We start from the raw sequence: 23,046 nt of genomic DNA, 5'->3' as shown, positions 1-23,046 counted from the left end.
CACTCCAAAAACATAGAGAGGACACACCCACAATTGTCTTACCATATGTGTGTTGGTAGTCATTATCTGAGAGTGGGAAGGAAAGCAAGTCGCAAAAAGAAAAAAGCAAGATACAAATAAAACAAACCCTAGAAATTATGCAAATAACCAGAGAGCTGATGTCTATAATAAACTATCAATCTACTTATTACAAAGGAAACAGGTAACTTAAGCACATGTGAAAAAACGCTAAAACGTGTTAAATACAAAAGTATTTCTCATGTTAAATAAGCCATGCCTGAACAATCTAACTGAACCACTAGACAAATAGCTAATGGTGAAATATAAGTTACAAAAATAAAGTCTGAAAACCCTCAGAAGGGTATTTTTTTTCTATAGTCATCAGAGCTATGCAGAGCAGGGTATTTACTGAAATACCAAGCCCTTTAATTAAAGCAATTTGGTAGCGTAGATACCCAACTATTGGGAGTCCCCACAGACTGTGCTGAATGACTGCACTGACCAATGATCGTACATGATTTGAGGTTTATTCCCAAGAAGCCAAGTCAATAAGATCCAGTTCGTACTAACCTGTCCATTGCTGGTCACTGCTGTATTTTCAAACAGGAAGTAAGCACCAAAGAAAAATACCAGAGCGTCAAATACTCCTAAGAATGTCCAGTAAATGAACACTCGCCAGCGGAGTAGAGCGTTCTTGGCGATATCTCTGTGTAAAGAAAAACGTGAGAACACAGTGGTTGCATTCCATTTAAACTTGCCTCCCTCAGTGACCTGGCCATCTCCACAGTGCTCTGCAGTGACCATTGTCGCCCCGTAGGGGCCTCTAAGTCACTGGAGAGATTCTGTGAGCCATGATCTGGTTTCCCCCAAGTAGCAACGTCTGACAAAACATCCTACAAACTGTAGGACAGTATCACAACCGGGGTACAGCACCGACACCATCCACCCATCTTATTCAGGTGTCCAGCTTTACAGAATCTTTCTGTATTCTCTTACAATTACATGTGGATCTAAAATTTTCTGAAATAAGTTTAATTTAAAAAGAACACACAGACACACACACACACACACACACACACACACACACACACTCTGAATCTGCCAGGGATCCTGGAGTGCAGTTCTGAAATAGCAGAAAAACATCTTTTCCTTATCAATAGAAAGTACCTTTTGGCAGAAAAGAGCCCATGAAAATCAGATGTGTTAGTTTTCTTTCCTCACTAAAGAGAATATTTGGTTTTAAAAGGATAATTTAGGCCATAAATCCACTGGGGTCACGAGGGGACAGAAACTCTTATCCCCGGTTCTTTCATAATCATCAAAAAGCATGCTAAAATACTAACTGGTTTAGTACGTGCATTTCAAATGCAACATAAATCCTCTATCTAAATTTGAAGTATATTCACTTAAATTACATTGCTTCTTGCTTAAAGAATCCAATAAAAGCAAGTGTATCAGCTGACACTGAACATTTCTAGTATTTAAACAATTCAACCACGCATTTATTTGAAGGACTCACACTATGGCTACCTCATTACTTTCCAAGCTTTAAAGCAAGTGTGTTTCGGAGGCTCAGTACCTGTAGAGGGACGGGTCCCTCTTGAGCGTCTCTATGCTGACATGCTGCTCCATCAGGCTGTACAAGAGAATCGGGAGGGAAGTGAAACTGATGTTGTACAGTGTCAAGTAGGCGGTGTCATACAGAGTCTGCAGGAGGGGAAAAAATCAACTGAAAACAACACCCATGCATCCTGATAAACTTTTTTGATGTTTTGTTAAACGTATACATTTTTTAATTTGCAAAGATCTCTAAGCATGAGCATTCTGAAACATATACAGAGCCATCTTTCTACAGATTTAGAAGGACCAGGACAATTTTCAAAGCTTCATGGTGTCACCTAGTCAGGATTAAAATCACAGCAGAAAGAAGGCTCGACTATGACCCACCCCATTAGGCCACTGCAAACTTGCAACAAAAAAAGTTACATAAAAGTTTGCAATTTTGATCACCATCTTCAAGCTTCAATTTCCCCCAGTCCCAGCCCCTTTAGATGAAAGCAGTTGGTCCACAGTCCATCTGAGCAGGACAGGAAAGCAAGTGAGTGATGGTGAAGGAGTGCTCTGAGGGGCCCCTTCTCTCATCTCCTGTCAGATGGCATGCACTCCTCCACTCAGAACACTTGAATGTGTCAGAAGCCAACGGTGAGACACCCAGGAGTGGAACTCAGATGTAGATTCAACCCTTCCTCAGGGTTAGAAAGTCCAACACAGCTCTCCCATGTGGGGAGGGTGGAGAGGTGGGGGGGGGGCCGGGGAGGCAATTACTGGGCACATCACTCACTGAGCCACACAAGAGAGCCTGCAGTCAGAAGACCTGGGCCCCTCCACACTGTTCCTTCACCCTGAGACAGGGTTGCTGAGGGCAGTGAGTGGAGGACACTTGGGCCTCCCTGGCCGTCCTGGCCTTACACCCCTGCAGGCTGCTACCTCCTGCCTCACCCCCCCCCCCCCCCGGGACTGCAGCCACCCAGATGTGGGAGGGAGCTAAGACTCGGGGGAGCTTCTGACATCAGACATTAGGACTCACCTGTTGTGAAAACCCACAGAAGAACTGGTATAAAAACTGAGGGAAAATGAAGCAGACATTCTGAAAGACAAGTCACAGTCCTGTTAGTTCAAGGGCACATGGTAGGAGGCATCTAATTCCCAAGAGGTTGTCCAGGTGACACTACTTTATTTGGGGAAAGTGACTCAAAAGTGTCCTACGTTCTCAGAAGGGCAGGCAACGGGCTTTGAAATTGTTCTCTCATTTTAATGTATCTACAATGCACATGTGACCATGTTCTGGTCACTCTGAGAACAGACAAAGTTTGTTAAAGAGAAATGAGGAGGCAATGTAGGTGTCAGTATAAACAGAAAAGAATCAAATTGCATAATGAATAAGGATTTATTTCAAGGAATTACAAAAGAATGCCCTTCCTCATTCATTTTACAACTGATATTTTCTTATTGGTTCCACAATAAATTGTGTGTGTGAGAAAAGTGCTAGAATTAACCCCTTCCTTGCTGACAATTACTTCTATTTTTACATAAATTGCTTTTATAGCATCAAGGCATCTGTCAAATGTGTCATTCCATCATGTCCCTTATGTGCCACTTAAACAGTGATAAGAGCATGGAAATCCTTCCTACCTTATAAAAGAAGTATTGCACAAGCTCAGATATCCTAATGTAGTAAAAATGCCCATGAACGAGTAGCATCTTCTTCAAATGCTTAAATTTAGGTATTGCATAGTCACTGTTCCTTGCAGCCTGACGACCTTCCTTTCCAATGATACCTGTAAGAAGGGAATAAATGTGCTGAGTACATCCTTTGTCAACACTACTCAAGTGAAAACAAGAATAAGCAAAACAAGGTTAGATCAAGTCATTATTGTGAGAGGTCTCAGTCATGAGTGTACTGAATCACAGATGGTGTGCTAAATGCACCATCTATGATCCTGCTTTGGCTGCATCCTCTTCTTGTCTAGCTGAAGCGATAAATCTCGGTTGCCAAAACATGCAGAGACTCAAAAAAGAAGAGGTTTACCTATGCCCACATGGGCTTCCAGAATCATGCTGACGTCATTTGCTCCATCACCAATTGCTAACGTAATAGGGTGCTCTTTTGAAAGTTTGATCAATTTAACAATCTGGAAAAGAAATAAATGGAGAACTTATCTTCTCTGTTTTATTTTTGCTCAGGCTATTCATTCATTAGAAATAATAACAAAAAAACTTAGTCAAGAAAATTGACTTGCTTAGAGTAAATTTACTATATTCAATCTATTTTATCCATATAGGATAAAATATTTTTTCATGTTGAAAGCAAAATAAAATAAAGTAGCTAAGGTATGATTAAAATGAGATAATTTGAAAAAGGCTGGTAGGCAAATTTTGAAGATAGAGACATGAAATATATAAAGTAGTTTTCAGTTACTGCTATACTGATGTATTTAAACATATAGGAGAAATACATTCAAATATATAGGGGAAAAAATCTGAACACTGTATTCTATTAGAAGAAATTGCTATTCTAAACTATTTGGTATCAAGCGTCTACTTTTAAAAATAAACTGTTCTTAATGCTACTTTAATTTTCAAATTTGTCATGTGTGCAAAAGTAAGTCTGACAATTCAATGGGATTAATAATTTCCAAATGGTCAGTCCAAAAATATATATATATTTTTCCATTTATGTACCTAAGTGTAATGGTTCAAGATATGATTGAAAAGATGAGGGAAAATGCATGGCTTACCTTCTTGTTTCAAGATCAGAGATTGAAACGAAAATTAATTTGCATGAAAGGTTGCTAAACTCAGTTAAGAACATAAAAAAAGTACCATGTAGCACATGAAGATCAAACATAATATCCTGAAACTGCCATTCTGGACATAATTACATAAGGTTTATATAGAATCATACACATAAGAGGGAGGATAGGGAATAAAACCATTTTTGTTCCAGTCAGAATGTACGTGAATTTTGCAGTCTCGCCTTGTCTTCACTGAGAATTACCCAGGGCAGATCCTGCAGCTATATTTTTAGTGACAATGCCACTTAACAGATTAGTGTAACACATGTGCAGTGATGCTAAAAACAAGCTCTTTGTACATGGTTTTCACTGGGTCAGTCTGAGAAGTTATGGATTTCTTTCATGAACAATTCATGAGAAATTGGTCTAGGGTATCTAACATGTGGTTTAACAAAGTTGGAAGTTTTGCAGGTTTACTAATATCAGAAAGACATCCATGTTCACGTACGTATTCCATAATGCTTTAAAACATAGTTTGAAAAATACTTCAGGTGTGTTTCCACAAGAACATGGTCTAGTGGGTAGACTATGAGTTTGGAGTCCTACAGACTAGAAGCCAAATTCCTACTGTCATTTTTCAAATGCATCTTTTAAGAAAAGTTGTCCCAATTTTTTGCAACTTAGGTATACTTCTTTCATAAAATTAGCATAACGTCAGTCATCTAACAAGGTTACTTGAAGGTTCAATGAGCTCCTAGCTATATCTGTAACTCACATGCAATAGGTGCTCAATAATGCTAGTTGCCACCCCTTCCATCTTTACTATTGAGTCCTATAAATGATTATACCTGTGTGTTATGGTTTTATTTTACAAGAGACGTCAGACAGGGGCATGTCTCCTGGCCTTTGTACCATAAGGGTCTTCCATTTAATTCAGTTAACTCTTACTAATCACGACAAGCAAAATACTATCCAAGTTTTAAATTTCTATCCTTTTTGCTTCTATTTACAAAAGATGGTAACTTGTTAGATTTCAGAAAAAAATAAATCAGAGGTTGTATGAACAAATGAATGGTTTTCAATATTTAAAGAGCCCTCAATCACTAGCTAATTACAAGTGACAGGAGTGCAGACCTGGGCCTTCTGCAGAGGCGCCATCCGGCAGCAGAGCACAGCGCTGCAGTTCCGGCAGATTTCAAGGAAGAGTTCTCTGTAGTTGCTGGAGCTTCCATCTTCTCTGGGTTTCATTATTAAAGACAATGCAGCTCCATCAATAATTAAACCATAGTCTTGCATATCTGTTGAAAGTCTGTTAGATTATACAAATCACAGAGATTACTCAATAACTAAATTTATAGATCTTAAAAGACTATATAATTTTTGTTTTGGTTATCTGTAGATGCTACAAATCCATGACCAAAGGGTTAAAAAATGAGTACAGTAGCTCTCCTTATCCATGGGGATATGTCCCAAGACCCCCAGTGGATATCTGAAACCGTGAGTAGTACCGAACCCTACATATACAATGTTTCTTCCTATACATACATACCTATGATAAAGTTTAATTTATAAATGAGGCACAGTAAAAAATTAACAATAACTAATAAAATAGAACAATTATAGTAATATAGTGTAATAGGCCAAAAGTTACGTAAATATGGTCTCTCTTTCTTTCTCTCGCTCATGGATACACTGGACAAAGGGATGATTCATGTCTTGGGCAGGACAGAGCAGGACAGCACGAGATTTCATCACGCTACTCAGAATGGTGCACAATGAAAATTTATGAATTGTTTATTTCTGGAATTTTCTGTTTAATATTTTCAGACCATAGTTGACCACAAGTAATTGAAACTGTGGAAATCACAACTGCAGACAGAGAAGGACTAGTGTATTTCTTGTTTTATCAGTAAGATCTTTTCTCCTTTCACTTAGGCAAAGCAAACACAGAGTCCTAACTATGGATTCACGTGCGGGTCCCAGTGCTTCTCAACAATAAGGAGAGCATTTATCTTGCAGTCTAAAGAGTTCAGTCATTATTCCCAAACTTCCTGGTCACACTGGGCAACCTCAGTCTTCACGTTTACATCTAATATCTCACATTCTGCCTGAATGACCAGAGTTGGGAAGAACATAGTCATAATATATCTCTTTGCTATGTTTCAAAATTACAAGGAATATTTCTAATCCCCAAAAGAAATGCTGCAGATCAGGTGAAGGGAAATAGCTCTGTACCAATTACAGATAACTTAAAATTTGCATATGATTAAAGAGCTGCTTGTGCTTTACCTACACTAATGAAAATCCAAAAGATTCAAATAAAATCTAATCTTAGATCATGCATCTAACAAGAACAGCATTGATAAAATGTATCAGAATACATTGTTGAATATTCTTGGAAAAGAACAACTCTTGGGCACATACTGTTTGTCTTAACAGCCAAACAACCATGCATTAATATTTTCCTCCCTGGTCTGGCAGATGCCCTGAAGAGTGTCTTAGAAACAGATGAGAATTGTCCCATCCACAATATTTTGTAAATCAATCAAGTCTTTCTACATTCAGCAGTTTGAAACACACACACACACACACACACACACACACACACACACCCCTTTCTTATGCATACACTCTTGCGAAAAAAGACATGTTATAGTTCCTTAAAAAACAAAACAAAACAAAAAAAACTTTGCTCATGTTTCCGGTCACTCTAACATGCTGATAGAGTTACTGATGCAGGAGGACAGAACCACATTTCCAGCAAGGGTGCTGAGGCTCAGTCCTTGCAAATGGAGGTCACTTCAGTCCTTCTGAAAACATATTTTGCAGCAGGGAAAGAGGGTGTTGCCTACCCTGAGAGGTTGTCCCTGGTTAAGCTGCCACTGTAGCGTAGGACAGTTTTGCTCAGCTCAAACAGGACATCATGTAAACTCTGCTCCTCAATTTTCTTGGTGGTTAGCTCCAGCAGCTGTGTGTTTCTCCTAAAGAGTTTGCAGGCATAGCAGGTGGCTGCTGCCGTCTCCATCTTATCTCCAGTGAGAACCCAGACTTTGATCCCTGCCTTCTGCAGAGCCTCTATGGTGTCAGCAGCTTTTTCCTGGAGCCTAAGGAAAGCAAAAGCAAAACACAACATACATCAGGGCTGACAAAGGCAAATCAAAATAAACAACTTCAGAAACTTGTGATCTAGTAAAATATTTTAGCCCCATAAAATTAAAAAGTGCAATACCGTTTGCTCATGATTTTACTGAATAATGCCTGAACCTGTTTTCAAAATGTACTAATTTTTTACAAAAAAAAGCTTCCTAATACCAAATAGATAAACACGGATAAAATACTAAGAAGTAAATGGCTGGCTTGCATAATCGCCATATGCCAGCACTGCAGTTTTCTGTCTAGCTGGGACTCACTACCTGGAATGGATTTTAGGCAATTATAAGAAGGACCACACAGCCAACAACGAAAAAAGTCTTACTCAGGGAAAACTAAGATCTGCAAAAGAGGTGGTCAGTAATATCCATTATCTTTTCTTTTGGTATAAACTGTTCAATGTTGCCACTTATCCAATTAAAGCCCGGGTGTCTCTAAATAATGTAAAATACCGGTAATGCTATGTAGTTGTGATTCTGTGACTGGCTAACACACCTCACAGGCTGACCACGTGTCAGATGTTGAGTGAAGCATTCTGTGCACGACATTTCATTTTTACAACCAACTTAAGGGGTGAGGACTTTATTATCACCCCATTTCACATGTGGAAAACCCAAAGCTTGCAGAAGTTATAAAACGTGTCTGAGGATAAATGGCTCTCTTGACATTGGTCAGGTTGTCTCGCTATTCGTGGAAGTCTGGCATCATATCCAAGCTTGCCTCATCTGGGGGACCTGCCATTTTTTCTTGATTTTTAGAGTCTTAGGTTTTGATAGGTGTGTTGGAGTAATGTCGTGTGTCTCTGCCAAGCATTGAATAAAAGGAATGGATTCAAATTCTAACTGGAATGATTTGATTAAATTCTTGGATAAACCTCCTACATAAAAGTCTGGAGATCACATAATCATAGTATTCTACAGATAGAAAAAAAAAATCTCTAATTTCATCATTTTTTTGAAAAAAAGGAAACTGAGGTCAAGAGTGGTCTGCAAAGATGCTGGCTAGAGAATTTTTAAAATACTGACAATTTCTGGTTTCTTCCTGGGAAAACATGAATTTCAGGCGTCTCAGTCATGAGAAGTAAAACATCATCCAATCACAAGCTCCCTGTGATATTCCTTCACAGACTGTCTCTTCCTGATGCATAAACACACCCCCTTTCGGTATAGTTGACACGTTTCCTCCTGAAGCATCCCCCTGTGGCCCACGCTGTCATACTGCACCATGCTTTGTTTCTGGAGACAAGGCATAGCGTTCGCTTTACCGGTCCTCCACGGCGGTAGCACCAAGCAGAATAAGATCTTTCTCAATCTGCTCATAGGCTTCTGCTAATTTCTTTTCTCGATCTTGAAGTGCCACCTTGGCAGCCTGCAGCAGTCTACAAATGCCTTCATATTCTTCTTGGATGAGCCTTTTGTAGGCAACACACAAAGTCCGAAGCCCCTCCTGTGGGTTACAATGCGTTTCACAGTGAATTCAAGTGTCAATTGTGCCGAAATGTTATTTTTCAACAGCTTTTTCAATATCTGCTTTCTTTAGTTAGAATGACTAACCAAAGAATTATAAAGCAACCTATCCTAAAGATGGTTGGTCAAATAAATGAATTATTTCTACCCACATTCAATGTAATTATTACACATTATTAAAAATTCAGAACAGTAGCAGGGAAATAAATAATAAAATCAGGGCCATCAAAAGGTAAGACTTTGTTCTTTTCGATTGACAAATAGTTAAATTTTTTTTTAGGATAGTCATTTGCAATTTTATGAATACTAAGTGATAATTCTAAAGTGACATGTTTTCCACGGAGGTTTGTAATACAGTTTGATCTTATTAGTACTCACTGAACGAAAACGAAGCAAGGTTATTTATCAAATCTATTGGATCCACAGAAGAGTGCAATAAGAATCTAAGAATAACAAATTCTCTACTATGTAGGATCCTAATTCTGGATGTCACAACACACAGAGAGTGTGTAACATCAGTCAGTGAGGCACAAGTAAATTGGACTTACAGAGCCTTAAGGGGCCACACACGGAGCAATTTCATTCTGTCAATGTATTACGTTAGTTTGGGCTTTTAATAATCGGAGTGTGCCTGTCCCTTCCCCCCTCTCTGGAGGGACGGTCACAGGGAGATGATCTTCTGCCCCCTCAAAGAAAGTGTTATCAGATTTCCAGGGGCCGAGAGAAGGCTCATGACATAATCTGAAAGAAATGAGCACCTTCCCCTCATGAGATGCAGGTAGACAGGACGCCTGAAGCCATCTTTAATGTCAGAAAGCAAGTCATTAAAAAGAGCTAAAAGACAAGTCTAAAACTAATTATAAGGGAAAATGACCACACAATCAGGAGACGTACCGTGGATTACAAAGTCCGTGCTGCCTGTACCCACTTCTGCAGAAACTTCTAGATTAGGAGACATAATGCCATACTAATATGCGATGTAGAAACACTGAGTTTTAAAGTCTAGATTTTTCTGAGGCACAGGCAGCGGTTGTTTAGACAGCACACACTGAATTCCAGTGTTGGTGCATGAATTTCCTTTCGTTCAGATATGACTTTCCTCGGAAAGAATGGGAGGGGTGGATGGGAGACCCTAGGGGCAGAGAACATCCTCTCCCGTCCTGGGCAGAGATCCCAGGGGACCACAATGAACATATTCTGTCTAGAGCCTATGCTGCTTAACTCATGTGGTTATCAGTGCGGCCAGTGTCACACAGCCACCTGGCGACAGTGGGACGAGGCCTCGCTGTCATTTCAGACTCTGTTTTGAAGTGACTTGTAGATGATTCAGGGGTAACCTTCTACACCCTCTCTTAAAACTCATCACCTGTAAATGGACTACCTTCTGTACGTGTACACTTAAGTGCTTAAAAGAAGTCTTTCATCTTCCATGCCAACAGGCTCCTCACCTCTGTGGGTAACGGAAATTAGTGACATTATTACTTTCATGATCCCACACACTAAAGGTTCAATCATCTTAAACCTGCAGCTTATTTATTAATTCCTGCTGGTTTGACGGCAGCTGCTTTGTTTGACCAGTAGGTGTTACCAGGCATTTTAATAAGAACTTGAAGCCAAAGGATTTTCACTACAGCAACGTTTAATAAAGTGTAAAATTGTAGTAGCTGCTGCAGGCAGGCATGGTCTCAGGAAAAAAAGGGTGCCTCTGGGACAATAGAAAATTTTAACACTATATGTTTAGAGTAAAGCGGGGGACCGTGCCAATGAAGAGCCATACAACTGGGTTAGGGGCTGATGTGAACGGGAGGAGGGTGGTTCTGTGTCAGAGATGCACACAGCCTGTCCCACACCCACAACAGACCTTGAAGAGAGGAAGCTGGAGCCCTGGGGGGTCAAAAGCTCAGATGTGTTGACCAACTTAACAGTGTAGCCGAAGTTATAGAACAGACTCAGCTACATGCTTCAGAACGAGATGTGGGAAGAAAACCAAATAGGGAAAGTCACAACGAAAACCCTAAGTGCTCACTGATATTTTTTAAATCAATCACTAAAAATCCTTCAGGATAAAGATCTAATACAATCATCACAAATGCACTTATCATTTGAACCCCCTAAATGTCAACCATCCAACCTACGCCCCATCTCAAAATAAACACATGCCAATAGTCTTCTGAATAAATGTTCTGGAAGGCAGTGCACAGATCAAGAATACCACCTGTGTGGAAATCAACAGGGGACTTTTCCAAGCTCTGTACATGTGGCAATTCTGACTTCTAAGTGTATCTTAGGGAACAGAACATGGCATTCTCAGTCAGGAGGTTTGCGCGCCCAAAGCAGGAGAACAAGTATGATGTTCGTCCCCTCAGCCCCCCATCTCACCACAGCGTTGCGTTCCACTCGGGATCGGATCTGATCAACTTTGCCCTCTATCACTCGGGGAAATATTGAAGAATCTGCTCCTTTGCAAAAGAGATAAATTTCTCCTATAAAATGAGAAAAAAAAGTTGTTTAATTTAATCATAATATGGGGAAGACTAAATTCTTTTTCAAATTATGCTGCTATTAAGAAACAAACACAGGGTTACCAGTGCCGAGACTGTGGTATAGGAGATTTCAATTGACTGGTTAACATGCAAAGTCAGGAAAAAATTAAATCTACAGATTACCCCAAAGCTTCAGTTGATTCCTGCACCTTAGAAATCTCACAGGAAAGCCAGGAAAAACACTGGCTCTTGAGTGTCCTTTTGTCACATCTACTCTCTCTCTGGTTAGAAGAGGAGGCATAAAATGACCTTGGGACCAGGGAGGGGGTAAGGGAATGAAGGGTGTGGATGACCCAAAAGTGGAGACAAGAATTTGCCGAAATACTGGGAGGTGAACATCAGACCCCATTAGAACGTGATGCACCTTGATGCAGAACACGGCCCCTAGGTCACCCTTCGCATTAACGAGAGTTCTAGGAAATGTCTTTTATCATTTTTGCCCCACACCTCAAGTCATGCCCCAATTACTTCGCACATATTTGTGCTGTAGAGGTGTGCTTGTCTTCCTCAAGATGAAAAGATTGTCTCTTCCAGATAAGTAGGGGGAGATTCTCGAGTATGTGACACATAGGAGAACGAGATGAAAGGCACCAGCAGGGACACAACAGGCCCCTGGCATGCAGGGGCTCCTTCTCTTGCAGTGAAGAATCTTCTTTCTGGCCTGCACAGCCATGTGGCACTTTGCCAGGGGAGTTTTGTTTGTGTTGGGCTCACACCACGGTGGTCCGTGACAGCAACTGCAGAGCCAGGAGAAGAGGAACTGCCACGGTGACTCACGTTGTATTCTTACTTTGTCTTCAGATAGAAAGCTTGGATGCTTGAATGCTGAGCTCCCTGGACTGCGGCTGATTCCTAGAAACCCTAGATGCTGATGGTCCTCCGAAATATATCCCGGAAACCAAATCCAGAGGCACCGGGACAAGCTGGATATTGTTCCATTGTAGCCAACTCCCTCAGGTGGGGTGGATCAGGAGGGGCTGTTGGGAGGCACATTCCTGGGGCGATGGCTTGTGAAATCGCACCAGTTGGTCTGCACCGGAAACCTGGAACAAAGGTCCGGTGCAGGGGAAACGTGTGCAATTGTGTAGGCATCTTCTGGAGATCGTATTTCCTGCTCTGGTAGATTTCTGCTCAGTGTTGCTGGGCCATGTTCCCAGTTCTCTCCCAACCTTTGCTCAGCCATAGCTTACTTAGCTCTATGTCCTGGCGACACAGACATCACTGGATTCCATCTTTCTGGCCATATGTTGACATTACCCTTGGTTTAAATTTAGGACTTGCATAAGCATAAATGGTCGGCTAGCATGTGGAGCCTACCTTGGCTTATTTCCTTGATACCAGAAAGAACTAACTTCTGTGATATACACACAGTGAAAACATTTAAAACACAGTACCATTTATGCTCATGCAAGTCCTAAAATTAAACCAAGGGTAATGTCAACATATGGCCAGAAAGATGGAATCCAGTGATGTCTGTGTCGCCAGGACATGGAGCTAAGTAAGCTATGGCTGAGCAAAGGTTGGGAGAGAACTGGGAACATGGCCCAGTAACACTGAGCAGAAATCTACCAGAGCAGGAAATACGATCTCCAGAAGATGCCTACACAATTGCACAGGTTTGTGACCTGGGGCTCTTAGTCATATATCAACCAGTCTGATGTCAGAATCCATTCCCGACTATCAGACATTTTTTCTAGCCAATGCTCGTTAGTTATTAGATACAGTTTAGAACAAGAATTGTAGTTCAGAGAATGTAATGATATTATACATTGTTGAACAATAATACATTTTCTTTCCCTAGGAAAATCATGGATGACTCATGGTAATGGCTTGTAAATGGCTTAAGTTTCCGACTGTCTCAACTTATCAATTCCTCTATGCCCACTTTAGATATGAGAGAAATTCAGCCTTAAGATGGGTGAGTAGAGGCTTCAGCATAGAAATATCCAGAGTATAAGACAAAATTTAATCTGCAAAGGACTAGAGCTGACAGTATTTGGCACCAGCTTTAGATTCTGCTTTTCCAGTTTTGTAAACAAGCAAAAAGCTACTCACCCAGGGTGGTGCACACATGGATGATGTTATAGTAACCTAAAACAGTACACAGGTGACGCAATCCCACCTACAGCAGCACACACAGGTGACACAATCCCACCTACAGGAGCACACACAGGTGACGCGATCCCACCTACAGGAGCACACACAGGTGACACAATCCCACCTACAGGAGCACACACAGGTGACACAATCCCACCTACAGCGCAGAATGCTGTGGGACTGAGGCTCAGCTCTGACTGCTACGTGAAGAGCCCTCAGAAAGAGAAGCAAGGTGTTAACTGGCTGCAGCGGCTTATGGTTTCCAGGCTCCCCTAAAGGAGTCAACCCTCCATTAGGTTGTAAAACCAGGGCAATTTGTGTCATCTCTGGGGATGTGCTACTACGTAGTAAACAACTTGTTGAATTGTTCAAACTTCTCTTAAAATTAATTGATGGAGTGGCCAGTTCAGAAGGCACGGCAGTCCCGTCGTAAGCCCGGCAGTTCCTCAATGATGCCTTAGAAATATGTAGACTTCTGCTCATGGAAGGGATCTGCTAATGATGTGAATGCCTTGGGCGTAAATGCTCCTATTCCAGCTTTTGGGATGGACCTTTTTGATGGTAAATGGAGGTTGTTTATGAAGGTTCCTGGTATCTACAACCAGCAGTTCAGAAGAATGCATAGGTGGGGCAGAAGACCATGTGTGGGTAACTGATGCATCACTTCCTGAGATTGTAATCAGTACCGCAGGCTCAGGAACGGCTCAGTAAGCATGATTCAGCTCCTAGACTTCACATTTGTAAGGGGGAAGACGTCCCAAGGCAAAAAGATTTCCACAATTTAATGCCTTTCTTCTGGATAACTCTGAATGGCTTAAACTCTCAGGAGAGTGTTTCATCAGTGCACGGTGGAGTAACTTTCTGCATTTGGGTAAGTGTCAGCACATCTGAATTTGATTCAAATGCCATGGGGTATATGCTTCCTGTTGATCCTACAGGCGAAATCTGTTTCCATGTGTATGGGCAGCATTTATATTATAAATTATTTTGTGCCCCGTGACACTTAGTGCAAGTGTCATTGGCGGAGCCCGCTCATGTTCACCACGTTTGATAACCTAGTTTAGAGGTGCAGGAAGCACACAGATAAGAGAACCAGCTCTGAGAGTTAGCACAGCTCCCAGAGCAGCCAGAATGCCTTTACCAGGCTCATTATGCATCACATAGAACCCAACTCCTTGGAAAATGACTCACAGGGTGCTGCTGAAAGGTATGCCGTCAACAACCTCACAATGCCTTCAACGGTTTTAGAAGAATGTCACGCCAGGGTGTCATGCGGGGTCTCTGCTCCCGCACCCCGCACAAGAACGCAGGACATGGTGAGCCCAAAAAGGAACACGCACGGAGCCATAGGTAGGGGAGTCATACCACTATATTCTCACTGGCGGCTGGGTTGGAGACGCAGGAAGCAGGAGTTACACTGTCCGCAACCTGCCGTCCACTTCTCTGCAATCCGCAACCCGCACTCTGCTGTGGTAACTGCAATCCGCGCTTGCCGGCTCAGCCACCATCCTCTTGCTAGCCCCCATTTTCTGCTAGCGTAGCCACAGCAGTTATACTAGTGGCCAATGGCTCACTGGTTACAGCTGACGGCCAACTAGCCACAGCTGATGGTCATTCGATCACAGTTGATGGCCATTTCCTAACTGAGCCAGCACCTTTCCACGTGAGGCCGAGAGCCTGGAAACTGCACTCCTGGCTCTGTCCCCACAAAGAGAAAACAAAATATAGCTGGTTCCACCAGAAGAAAGCCAGAATGGCTCTGGTTAAGAAAAGCTACATTGTTTACTTCCCATTGACATGAAAATCTCTCAGCGTGAGTGTTAGATAGCGGCTGACATAAAATTCCCCAACATGCCCTCAGATCACTATTTTAGGCTGAGTCTGTTTTGTTCCGGTGTAGTGGCTGCATTTGGTTGCTCACCAGGCAACTTTCCAAAGAGATAAACACAGCCTGGTATTGCCCGGTTTTAAGAAACCAAAAAGTATAAGATCCCACGTCTCTTGATACAATGCCATTTTGAAATTGCATCAGTAAATTAAATTTAGCAGTATTTACTGAGCACTCAGTAGGAGTGCGGTGGTGAGTATATTGTCGGGAAAAATAATAGATTCTGCATTTAGGATGCTTTCAGACTAGCCAGGTCAGAAGACGAACAAACAGCTTATCTGACTGAGGCAACCAGGAAAGGCTTCTTAACCAGGTGTCCTTGGATAGGTGCAAACAAGCAAGAGGGCCTTCCAGGTGGAAAGTCCCCACCGGGTAGTAGGCCTCCAGGTGGAAAAGTTCTCACCAGACAGAGGGCCTCCACATGGAAAGGTCCATGCAGAGCACATTTGGGATGGCCTGGGAACGACAGATGGGAAGGCAATTCAGGGCCTCAATCAAAGACCCGGGCGAGGAGTGGCTGCCTGCTGCAGAACAGCAGCCCCCAGGGACAAGCAGGATGGTCTTAGGAAGGTAGCAGGATGGGAGAGAGGCAGAGGCTGCAGGTGAGAGACCTTCAGGAGCAGGTGCTGTGTGAGAAATGAGAGGGGGATAAAGGCAGACTGCAGGACTTTAGTGGAGGGGAAAACCGAAGGCGACTAAACCTGCCAGCCTGAGGTGCCGGGGGAGGGGGGAGAAATGGGACCGGGAGGCGCTAAGGGGCTACGTCACCTGTCACTGCTGTGAGAAGTTGTGTGACTGCACCCAGTATGAGGAGTTGTGTGACCTGTACTTGGGGCATCCATGCTTTTTTAGAAAAAAAGAATCATTGGTTTAAACCTTAAAGCTCCTAGAGAATGGAAGCATCAGAATAAGATACAACCACAATGTATAATTTAAGATATGGAAAGAAAATTCCTACCTGTAGCAGATCTTACAATTACACTCATTCTCCTTCTTACTGAGTCAAAACTCAAAATTTCCAGCAATTCAAACCTGAAACAGAGATTAAAACTTGTTTTGAATACCCAATTGGCTCCTTACGTCATGAAATCTGGGTACTTCTCAGCCTTTCCACAGCTGAATGTCTGGGGTAGTCCTCTCCCTTCCACACACAGTCCTTAAAAAAAAAAAATCCCCTCCTTCCACACTCTACCCCCCACCTCTCCCTGGAGGACATGGCCGTCAAGCCTCTCTTTGAAGGAGGAATCTGGAAGTAGGGCGGTTTACTCCACAGACAAGATGATGGAAAAGTCTGGATTCATGTGATTCCGTTCCTTGCTGCTGGCATCAGCACCCTGTGGGGAATGGAGGGAAGCCAAGCCCAGGCTCCCACCATTCGCATTGCCTGTCTTCCCCTGTCCCACAGCCCAGGGCACAGAAGCTCAAGGGGTTGGTTCACTAAAAACACATTTCTTATGCGCTAATTCACTTTCCTAAATTCTGCTGAACACAGACCCACAGGTTGTATCCGAGTCCTTTAAGTTGATAAAAATCATTATAAAAAGCAAAGAAGGCTGGTATTTAATCAGCTTGTGCAGATTCACTATCAGAAGACTCATGATTTCTGTCTGGTGTTTGAAATATTGAAAATAATTCAGCCACCCCTGACACTACCTCTGAAAACTCTAGGGTCTAGCGTCCCCAGCCGGCAGCTCGGAAGTGACTGTGCAACTTCTGCGATGTCAGTCCTCGCTCACAAGCTGGGAAAGGGGTTCAGAACAGGCCTCCCCAAGAGGTGCCACTTTGGCATGTGAGTTCTTTTGGCCTGAAACTCTTACCTCTCCCTTAAAGAATTTCAATTAGACGCCTTGCCCATAAAAACTTTATGGGCAAACTTCTAATTATTAAACATCTGCTCTTCTTATTGTCTTCAGAATGACCTTCCTCCCCTCTGAAGCCCCAGGGCATCTTATGTCATCCTGAGCTCAGAATGTCACATGTACCTCATTTTCCCTTTCTGTCTCCGAACCTCTCTTGGATGTGGGGTTCCCATATATACACATGTAATTAAATCCGGTCATTATCTCTTGTTAATCTGTCTCATGTCTATTTGATTAATAGACCAGCCAAAAGACCCTAGAAGGATAGAGGAAAGTTTCTTCCTCTCCCACACTGGTAACAGGGCTCCCTGTGAATTCCTCAGCACCACTGCAGTGTGTTATAATTTCAAGAGTGATCCCACCTGCCTTTTCAGTTGGAAACCAGAGCCTGACAGCAGTACGTCACTCTGGCGCACCCCTTCCCCTGTCCCCCGCAGTGACCTCATAGATCCTAGAAGTCCCCAGCACTGCAGGGAGGAGCTCTGGCTACGCCCCTCTAGGACCCAGCAGGCAGATCTGGATTCAAGGGGCTCACCACTCCCACTAAGCTAGGGGTTTATTTTTCCTAAGAAGGAAATTTTAAAATCTAGTTTTCTTGAGGCCATGATCACTAAATCTTATGCTCTTTACCACCTGTCCTTGCCTATATCTATTTCAGCATATTTATGTTTATTTATAAAGAAGCGATGGACAAGCTAATCATCTGAATCAAAACTCAAGATAGACCGTTTGCCTCTGGGAGCAGTACTTTTAGACAGACAGTTCCTAAAAATCAAAAGTATATGGGCAATAAAGACTTGAAAAGTGAAACCGTCCGATGTCCAGCTGGTTAGGCCACAGCGTAGTTCCTCACACTGGTTTCCAGAGGACACTGCTCCATGGCCTGGGAGCCGATGCTCTGAACACAGGATTCTGTGCTACCCTCTGGGGAAGGTACTTATTCCTCCGCCTCATGGAAAGTCAGAGTGTGGCTGGGGGCGTGTTAGAACGTACTAGAAACTTTGAGAGCTCATACAGTAAACCTGATTTTAGGTGGCTTAACCAAAAGCCTATTTGATGATGCAACACCATCCCACCGGCTGTATTCTAACTGTCCAACTCTTAAATTTCTCTAGACATTCTTGGGGTTGTTACTGAGAAGAAGTTATGGGAGGAGTACAGAGAATATTTGGTTTTTCCCCCAGTGAAAAAACTTCGTAAAAACAACTATTACCATCACAATTTAATGTATAGTAGTACCCTTACCTTTCAATGTCATTGTCCCTGTTTAATATCTCCATATAATTGTCCTTTAGTCTTAGGTATGTAAAACCAAGTCTGCAAAGAGAAGGCAAATCCAGTAGTTAATTTGAAATTCTGACATTCCTTTTTCATAGAATACTTCTGTTTTACATTTGGTAAAGCTTTCTCTTCAAAAAAGAAATATTTCTGGTAAAAGAGAGCTAGTAAACTAAATTGTAAACTTAAGAAATTTATTCACTATCTCAAAAAAATTCTCCAAGAACCAACAGAATTTCTGACTTAGCTCACCCTCTCAAGCACCACATTGATGACGTACATTCTTACTGGTAAGTGTTAACAGGTCTCAGAAAGACAGTAGCAGGTCTGTGGATTAGTCCCTGTCTTTACTGACCCATTTTTACTTACTGATCAGTGGGGGTTGTTTGGTAGACGTTACATGTCAGAATTAAAAGGACACAGAGAAACTGTTAATCTCCAGATCAATTCTCATTTTACTTAGATGGACTCTACAGCCCAGAGCAGGCAGCCAGTCAACCAACGTCTGCAGAGTACTTAATCTATAAAACACACATCCACTAGCATACACGTCAGGTGCTATGCAGGTATGTGCTAGTAGTGCAAGGAAGAAAAGGGCATGGCTTCTGGACTCAAGGAGCTTACGGATAATGGGAGGTGGAAACACATCCTTTTAATACAGCACGTAGCCATAATAGTATGAAGGCGCTATAGGACCATGTGGACAGGGCATCTACCTGACCCAGGCAGGAGCTGGTGGGGCAGCTGAGGGAAAGGCTTCTTTCTTGGAAGGTGAGTCTAGAAAGACAGGCAGGACAGCCTGCCCTAACTTCTGATACCTATGACTAAATGTGGTTCAGTTTCTGAACTCTCGTTTTCCAAGAAGAAAGAAATCTATCTTTGAGAAATCACTCCTATGCATGTGTGGATTTATACGTGTAATAAAGGCCCACAGCGATACAATTTACATAACTGAGGTCACTATTCAAATTGCATGGGAATCACATGTTAGTTTAGTCAACAATAAAAACATTGTTGTACTCAGATGAGAGGTGTTCAAAGTCCACTTATCCAGGATAGTAAAGAGGGAAGATTAGTACTTTTAGTATTAAATTAGAATTGTAAGCTGTGAGAATTGGAAAAACATTTCCCTGACTTGAAATTATGCCACATTCTGGAATATTTAAAGTATTTTTCCAAGTTTGCTTAAAATGTCATATGTCATGAGGCAGCAGGAACTCCCAATAAAGACCTTGAAAGAGGTGCAAGAAGCACATAGACTTAATACAAAGAAAGTGAAGCTAACAGTAAGGAAACCCCAGTATGCCGGCTTCATCCCTTTCCATGCTGTGGGACTTTGGGAAAGTTGCTTGACATCTCTGGGCATCAATTCTCTAGGATAGATGAGGAAGACTTGTTGTAAGGGTGGTTAGGATGGTTCGCATCTTTATAAGCCTGTGATTATTGAGAATGGCGTCTAACTTATCGCGGAGGTGAGGAAGAAAAACTACCCATATAAGACAGTGATAAAGATTCTGGCAGCAGGTAACAAGGTGATTCTAACACCATGGCAGATTGTGTTCAGGACGAACCCACCTCCACCAACATGAGGTCGAGGAAACACTGAGCACAAAGGCAGTACCTGCTTAGCCCACCCCTCAGCAAGCATCCCGGGAACACGGGACTAACTCAGGACACTTCTAGTAGGAGTCCAGCAGGAGTCCATGGTGGGGGTTTAAAAGGACTCCGAGATCAGATCAGCACACCCCTCTCATCTTATACAGACTTGCATGCAGCCAGAGACGTACCTCTGGACACCCTCGACTAAGGCCACCTCGTCAGGTGAGGACGATATGTACACACAGGATTTCCCCGAGTCTGGTGACTTCCTGGGCCCGTCCACGTCATCGTCATCTTTCACCTGGATGGTGTGGCATAGACAAAGGGCCCGGAAAAACAGTTCTTCTCGCTCCTATAAAAATGCAATACAAAAACCCACACATCTATGGAATAGCAGCTTAAAGTAGAAGGAAAATAAACAGAAGACAATAAACAAACAATAAAGCAGGACATGCAGCTTTTAAGGGTTAGGAAGTTTTAGTTTTGCCTTCGGTGGTCAGGAGGTAGAGCGTAACTGTGGCTTTGGTTCATTCTTGAGCACTTCTGCAGTAATTGCGATCAAGACCACTGGGCTATGAAGACGGAAAGGAAATGAATGTTTAGGGAGGTGAGGCAAGGGGTTCAAGGTCACAAGAGGAGAACCCAGGGGTACTGACCTCAGACCAGCTGAGGCAGTACTGCAGGGCCTCTGGGAGCCTGGATTCCCTCGGGATTCCAGAAGGATTTCCCAGGGGTCCTGGGATGCCCCTGTGCCTAAGGGGGGCAAGCAGGGCCAGAATGGCATCACATGTGCCAAGTGGAGAGAGTTCCAGCAAGTGGCAGGAGGGTGCAATGTCTGTGGAATGCCTCCGAAAGGCCACTGACCACCTGCCCCTGCCCTCTGAGATGGGGGTGAAACAGTTTTTGTATCAAAATGACCTGAAGTAAACGTAGCTGGAGATACGGTGTACTGGGTCCCAAAAGGCTGTCACCACACAGTCCACTAAGGCAACCTACCCTTGGTGCCCTAGGCGACTCCACACAGGGCTCTGCAGCCACCAAGCATTCTGGAATGGTCTCCTGGCTGACCACTGACGAGACTCACGGTCCCCTCCTGGAGACGCTGAGATTTGGAGTCACAGTGCTCCGTGTGTGTGTGCACCCACGTGTGTGTGTGTCCATGTGTACGCGTGTGCGTGCAGTGTATGTGTGTCTGTATGTGTGCACACACAAGAGGGCATGTATGCATGGGGTACATCTATGTGTGCACATGGGAATGTGTGGGGCACGTGTCTCTGTATGTGCTCACACGTGTGTGAGCCATTGCACATGCAGTTCACTTTGCTCACAGCCCACCGTTTGCCTCACTTGTCCGCATTTTTAAAGCTGTTCCGAACTCGATGTGACTGGCCAGATTTACCGGTGGGAAATGGTGGCATCTCACCATTCTTCTTACTCCAGTCTCTAGAAAATGTGTGTCTTTTCCCTGGATCCCAGAACAAGAGATGACACTAGGCTATCTTGTGAACTGGGACCCTCACACAGTGTGGCGGTGATGGCCCCTGAAGGGAAAACACCTGCTGGGAGAGCAGCCACCTACCCTCCCACTGACGCCCGGGGAAGAGTCAATCATGTCGATGCCGGAAGCACCAGGGAGGACCTGCCCATTGCAGATGACATGCGGCACGTAGACGTGGCCCTCGATGCAGCACTCCTTGAACTCCATGTTGTTCTCCGTGAGGGTGCCAGTCTTGTCTGTGAAGATGTACTCCACCTGTGGACACAAGACTGGGCTGGGTGGTCTGGCCAGGAACTCACTCAGCCTTCTCAGAGAGGGAGAAGGAGCAGCTCACTGCCTCAGACCCCAGGGCAGCCGTGTTTCCTAGCATGAATGTTTTCCCCATGAGATGGACTTCTAGAGGTCTTACTTACCCCAAACATACTCGTTTGCTAGGCTGAGCTATATGCGTGCTGGATGATCCATCCTCCCCCCCGCTTTTGAGTGGCTCACAGAGCCTGACTCAGGGGGTGGAGAGGAGGCCTTTGCTCGCATCAGAAAAATGGTGGTTTTACTTTTCTCTGGATGCGAAGCACAAAGAACACAGTGTCTCAGTTACCTCCCCATGGATGGAAAAGCTGGGTGGAGCCCTGGGGGTGGGAATAGACCTAATTCTTATGTAACAAAGAATCAAGGCTATAGATAGGATAAACTTATTCTAAAGGTCTGGGAGGTCAAAAATCACAATACCATTTAAGATTTTGAAGCTAAAATCCAAACAAAAGAACAAAACAAATTTCAGATAGAAAACTGTGAAAAGTGTAAAAACTACATCTAATGTTAAACCCTAAATTTAAATAAACTTAGGTTACATATTCCTCATGGATAACTGAAAGAAAGTGGGGGATTCTGGAACCTGTGCCACACGGTGGGGAGGTGGTTGGGAGAGCATGTATCTCCCGCTGTCAGACACCCGGGGGCCTGAGGGGCGAGGGTGTTGGGGGCCCAGTGTGCCCGTCCAGGCTCAGCACCTCTAATACAAAACTCCAGGAGACAGAAAGGAAGCAGAGTTTAACAGGATAATACAGTACTGAAGTGTAGGAAGCAGAAAAGACCTCTCCTAAAACCAGCTACTTGTTTTTCAGTGTGCCTTTTCACTTAGGCCTCTCAGCAAAATGTCTTTTTTGTCATAAATCCCACAGCAGAAAATGCCTTTCCATGTGTGCTGGGGTCTAACAAGTAAATTATAAGTAGAAAGTAGTGCCCTATGAATTTTTTTTTAAACAAGCTGCCATCCAAAAACACTTGCCCAAAACTCTGCTGAGCCTCTCCTCATGGTCTGGGAAATCAGCAACATGAATAAAATCTGCATCCGTGATATGTTGTTTGAAGTA

At 43.2% G+C, this 23,046-nt stretch overlaps 1 protein-coding gene across 3 annotated transcripts in view; it reads right to left on the bottom strand.

Moving 5' to 3' along the window:
* The window catches only part of ATP11A (ATPase phospholipid transporting 11A), a 132,377-nt gene that overhangs the window by 19,306 nt on the left and 90,025 nt on the right, over window positions 1-23,046 (bottom strand). For all 3 annotated transcript variants that reach the window (XM_019746565.2, XM_019746568.2, XM_019746569.2), the window contains exons 13-25: window positions 21,755-21,928; window positions 20,364-20,527; window positions 18,544-18,615; window positions 16,398-16,471; window positions 11,291-11,394; window positions 8,710-8,891; window positions 7,148-7,399; window positions 5,430-5,604; window positions 3,590-3,692; window positions 3,193-3,338; window positions 2,588-2,647; window positions 1,580-1,707; window positions 571-706 (exon numbers count right to left, since the gene is read on the bottom strand). In XM_019746565.2, the coding sequence (XP_019602124.2) occupies window positions 571-706; window positions 1,580-1,707; window positions 2,588-2,647; window positions 3,193-3,338; window positions 3,590-3,692; window positions 5,430-5,604; window positions 7,148-7,399; window positions 8,710-8,891; window positions 11,291-11,394; window positions 16,398-16,471; window positions 18,544-18,615; window positions 20,364-20,527; window positions 21,755-21,928 (1,770 nt within the window). The remainder of the gene's footprint in view (window positions 1-570; window positions 707-1,579; window positions 1,708-2,587; window positions 2,648-3,192; window positions 3,339-3,589; window positions 3,693-5,429; window positions 5,605-7,147; window positions 7,400-8,709; window positions 8,892-11,290; window positions 11,395-16,397; window positions 16,472-18,543; window positions 18,616-20,363; window positions 20,528-21,754; window positions 21,929-23,046) is intronic.

The sequence above is a fragment of the Rhinolophus sinicus genome, linkage group LG04 (assembly GCF_036562045.2).
Source record: "Rhinolophus sinicus isolate RSC01 linkage group LG04, ASM3656204v1, whole genome shotgun sequence".
NCBI lineage: Eukaryota > Metazoa > Chordata > Mammalia > Chiroptera > Rhinolophidae > Rhinolophus > Rhinolophus sinicus.
Note: the sequence above shows the minus strand (reverse complement) of the source record. Positions and strands in the feature narration are given on the sequence as shown.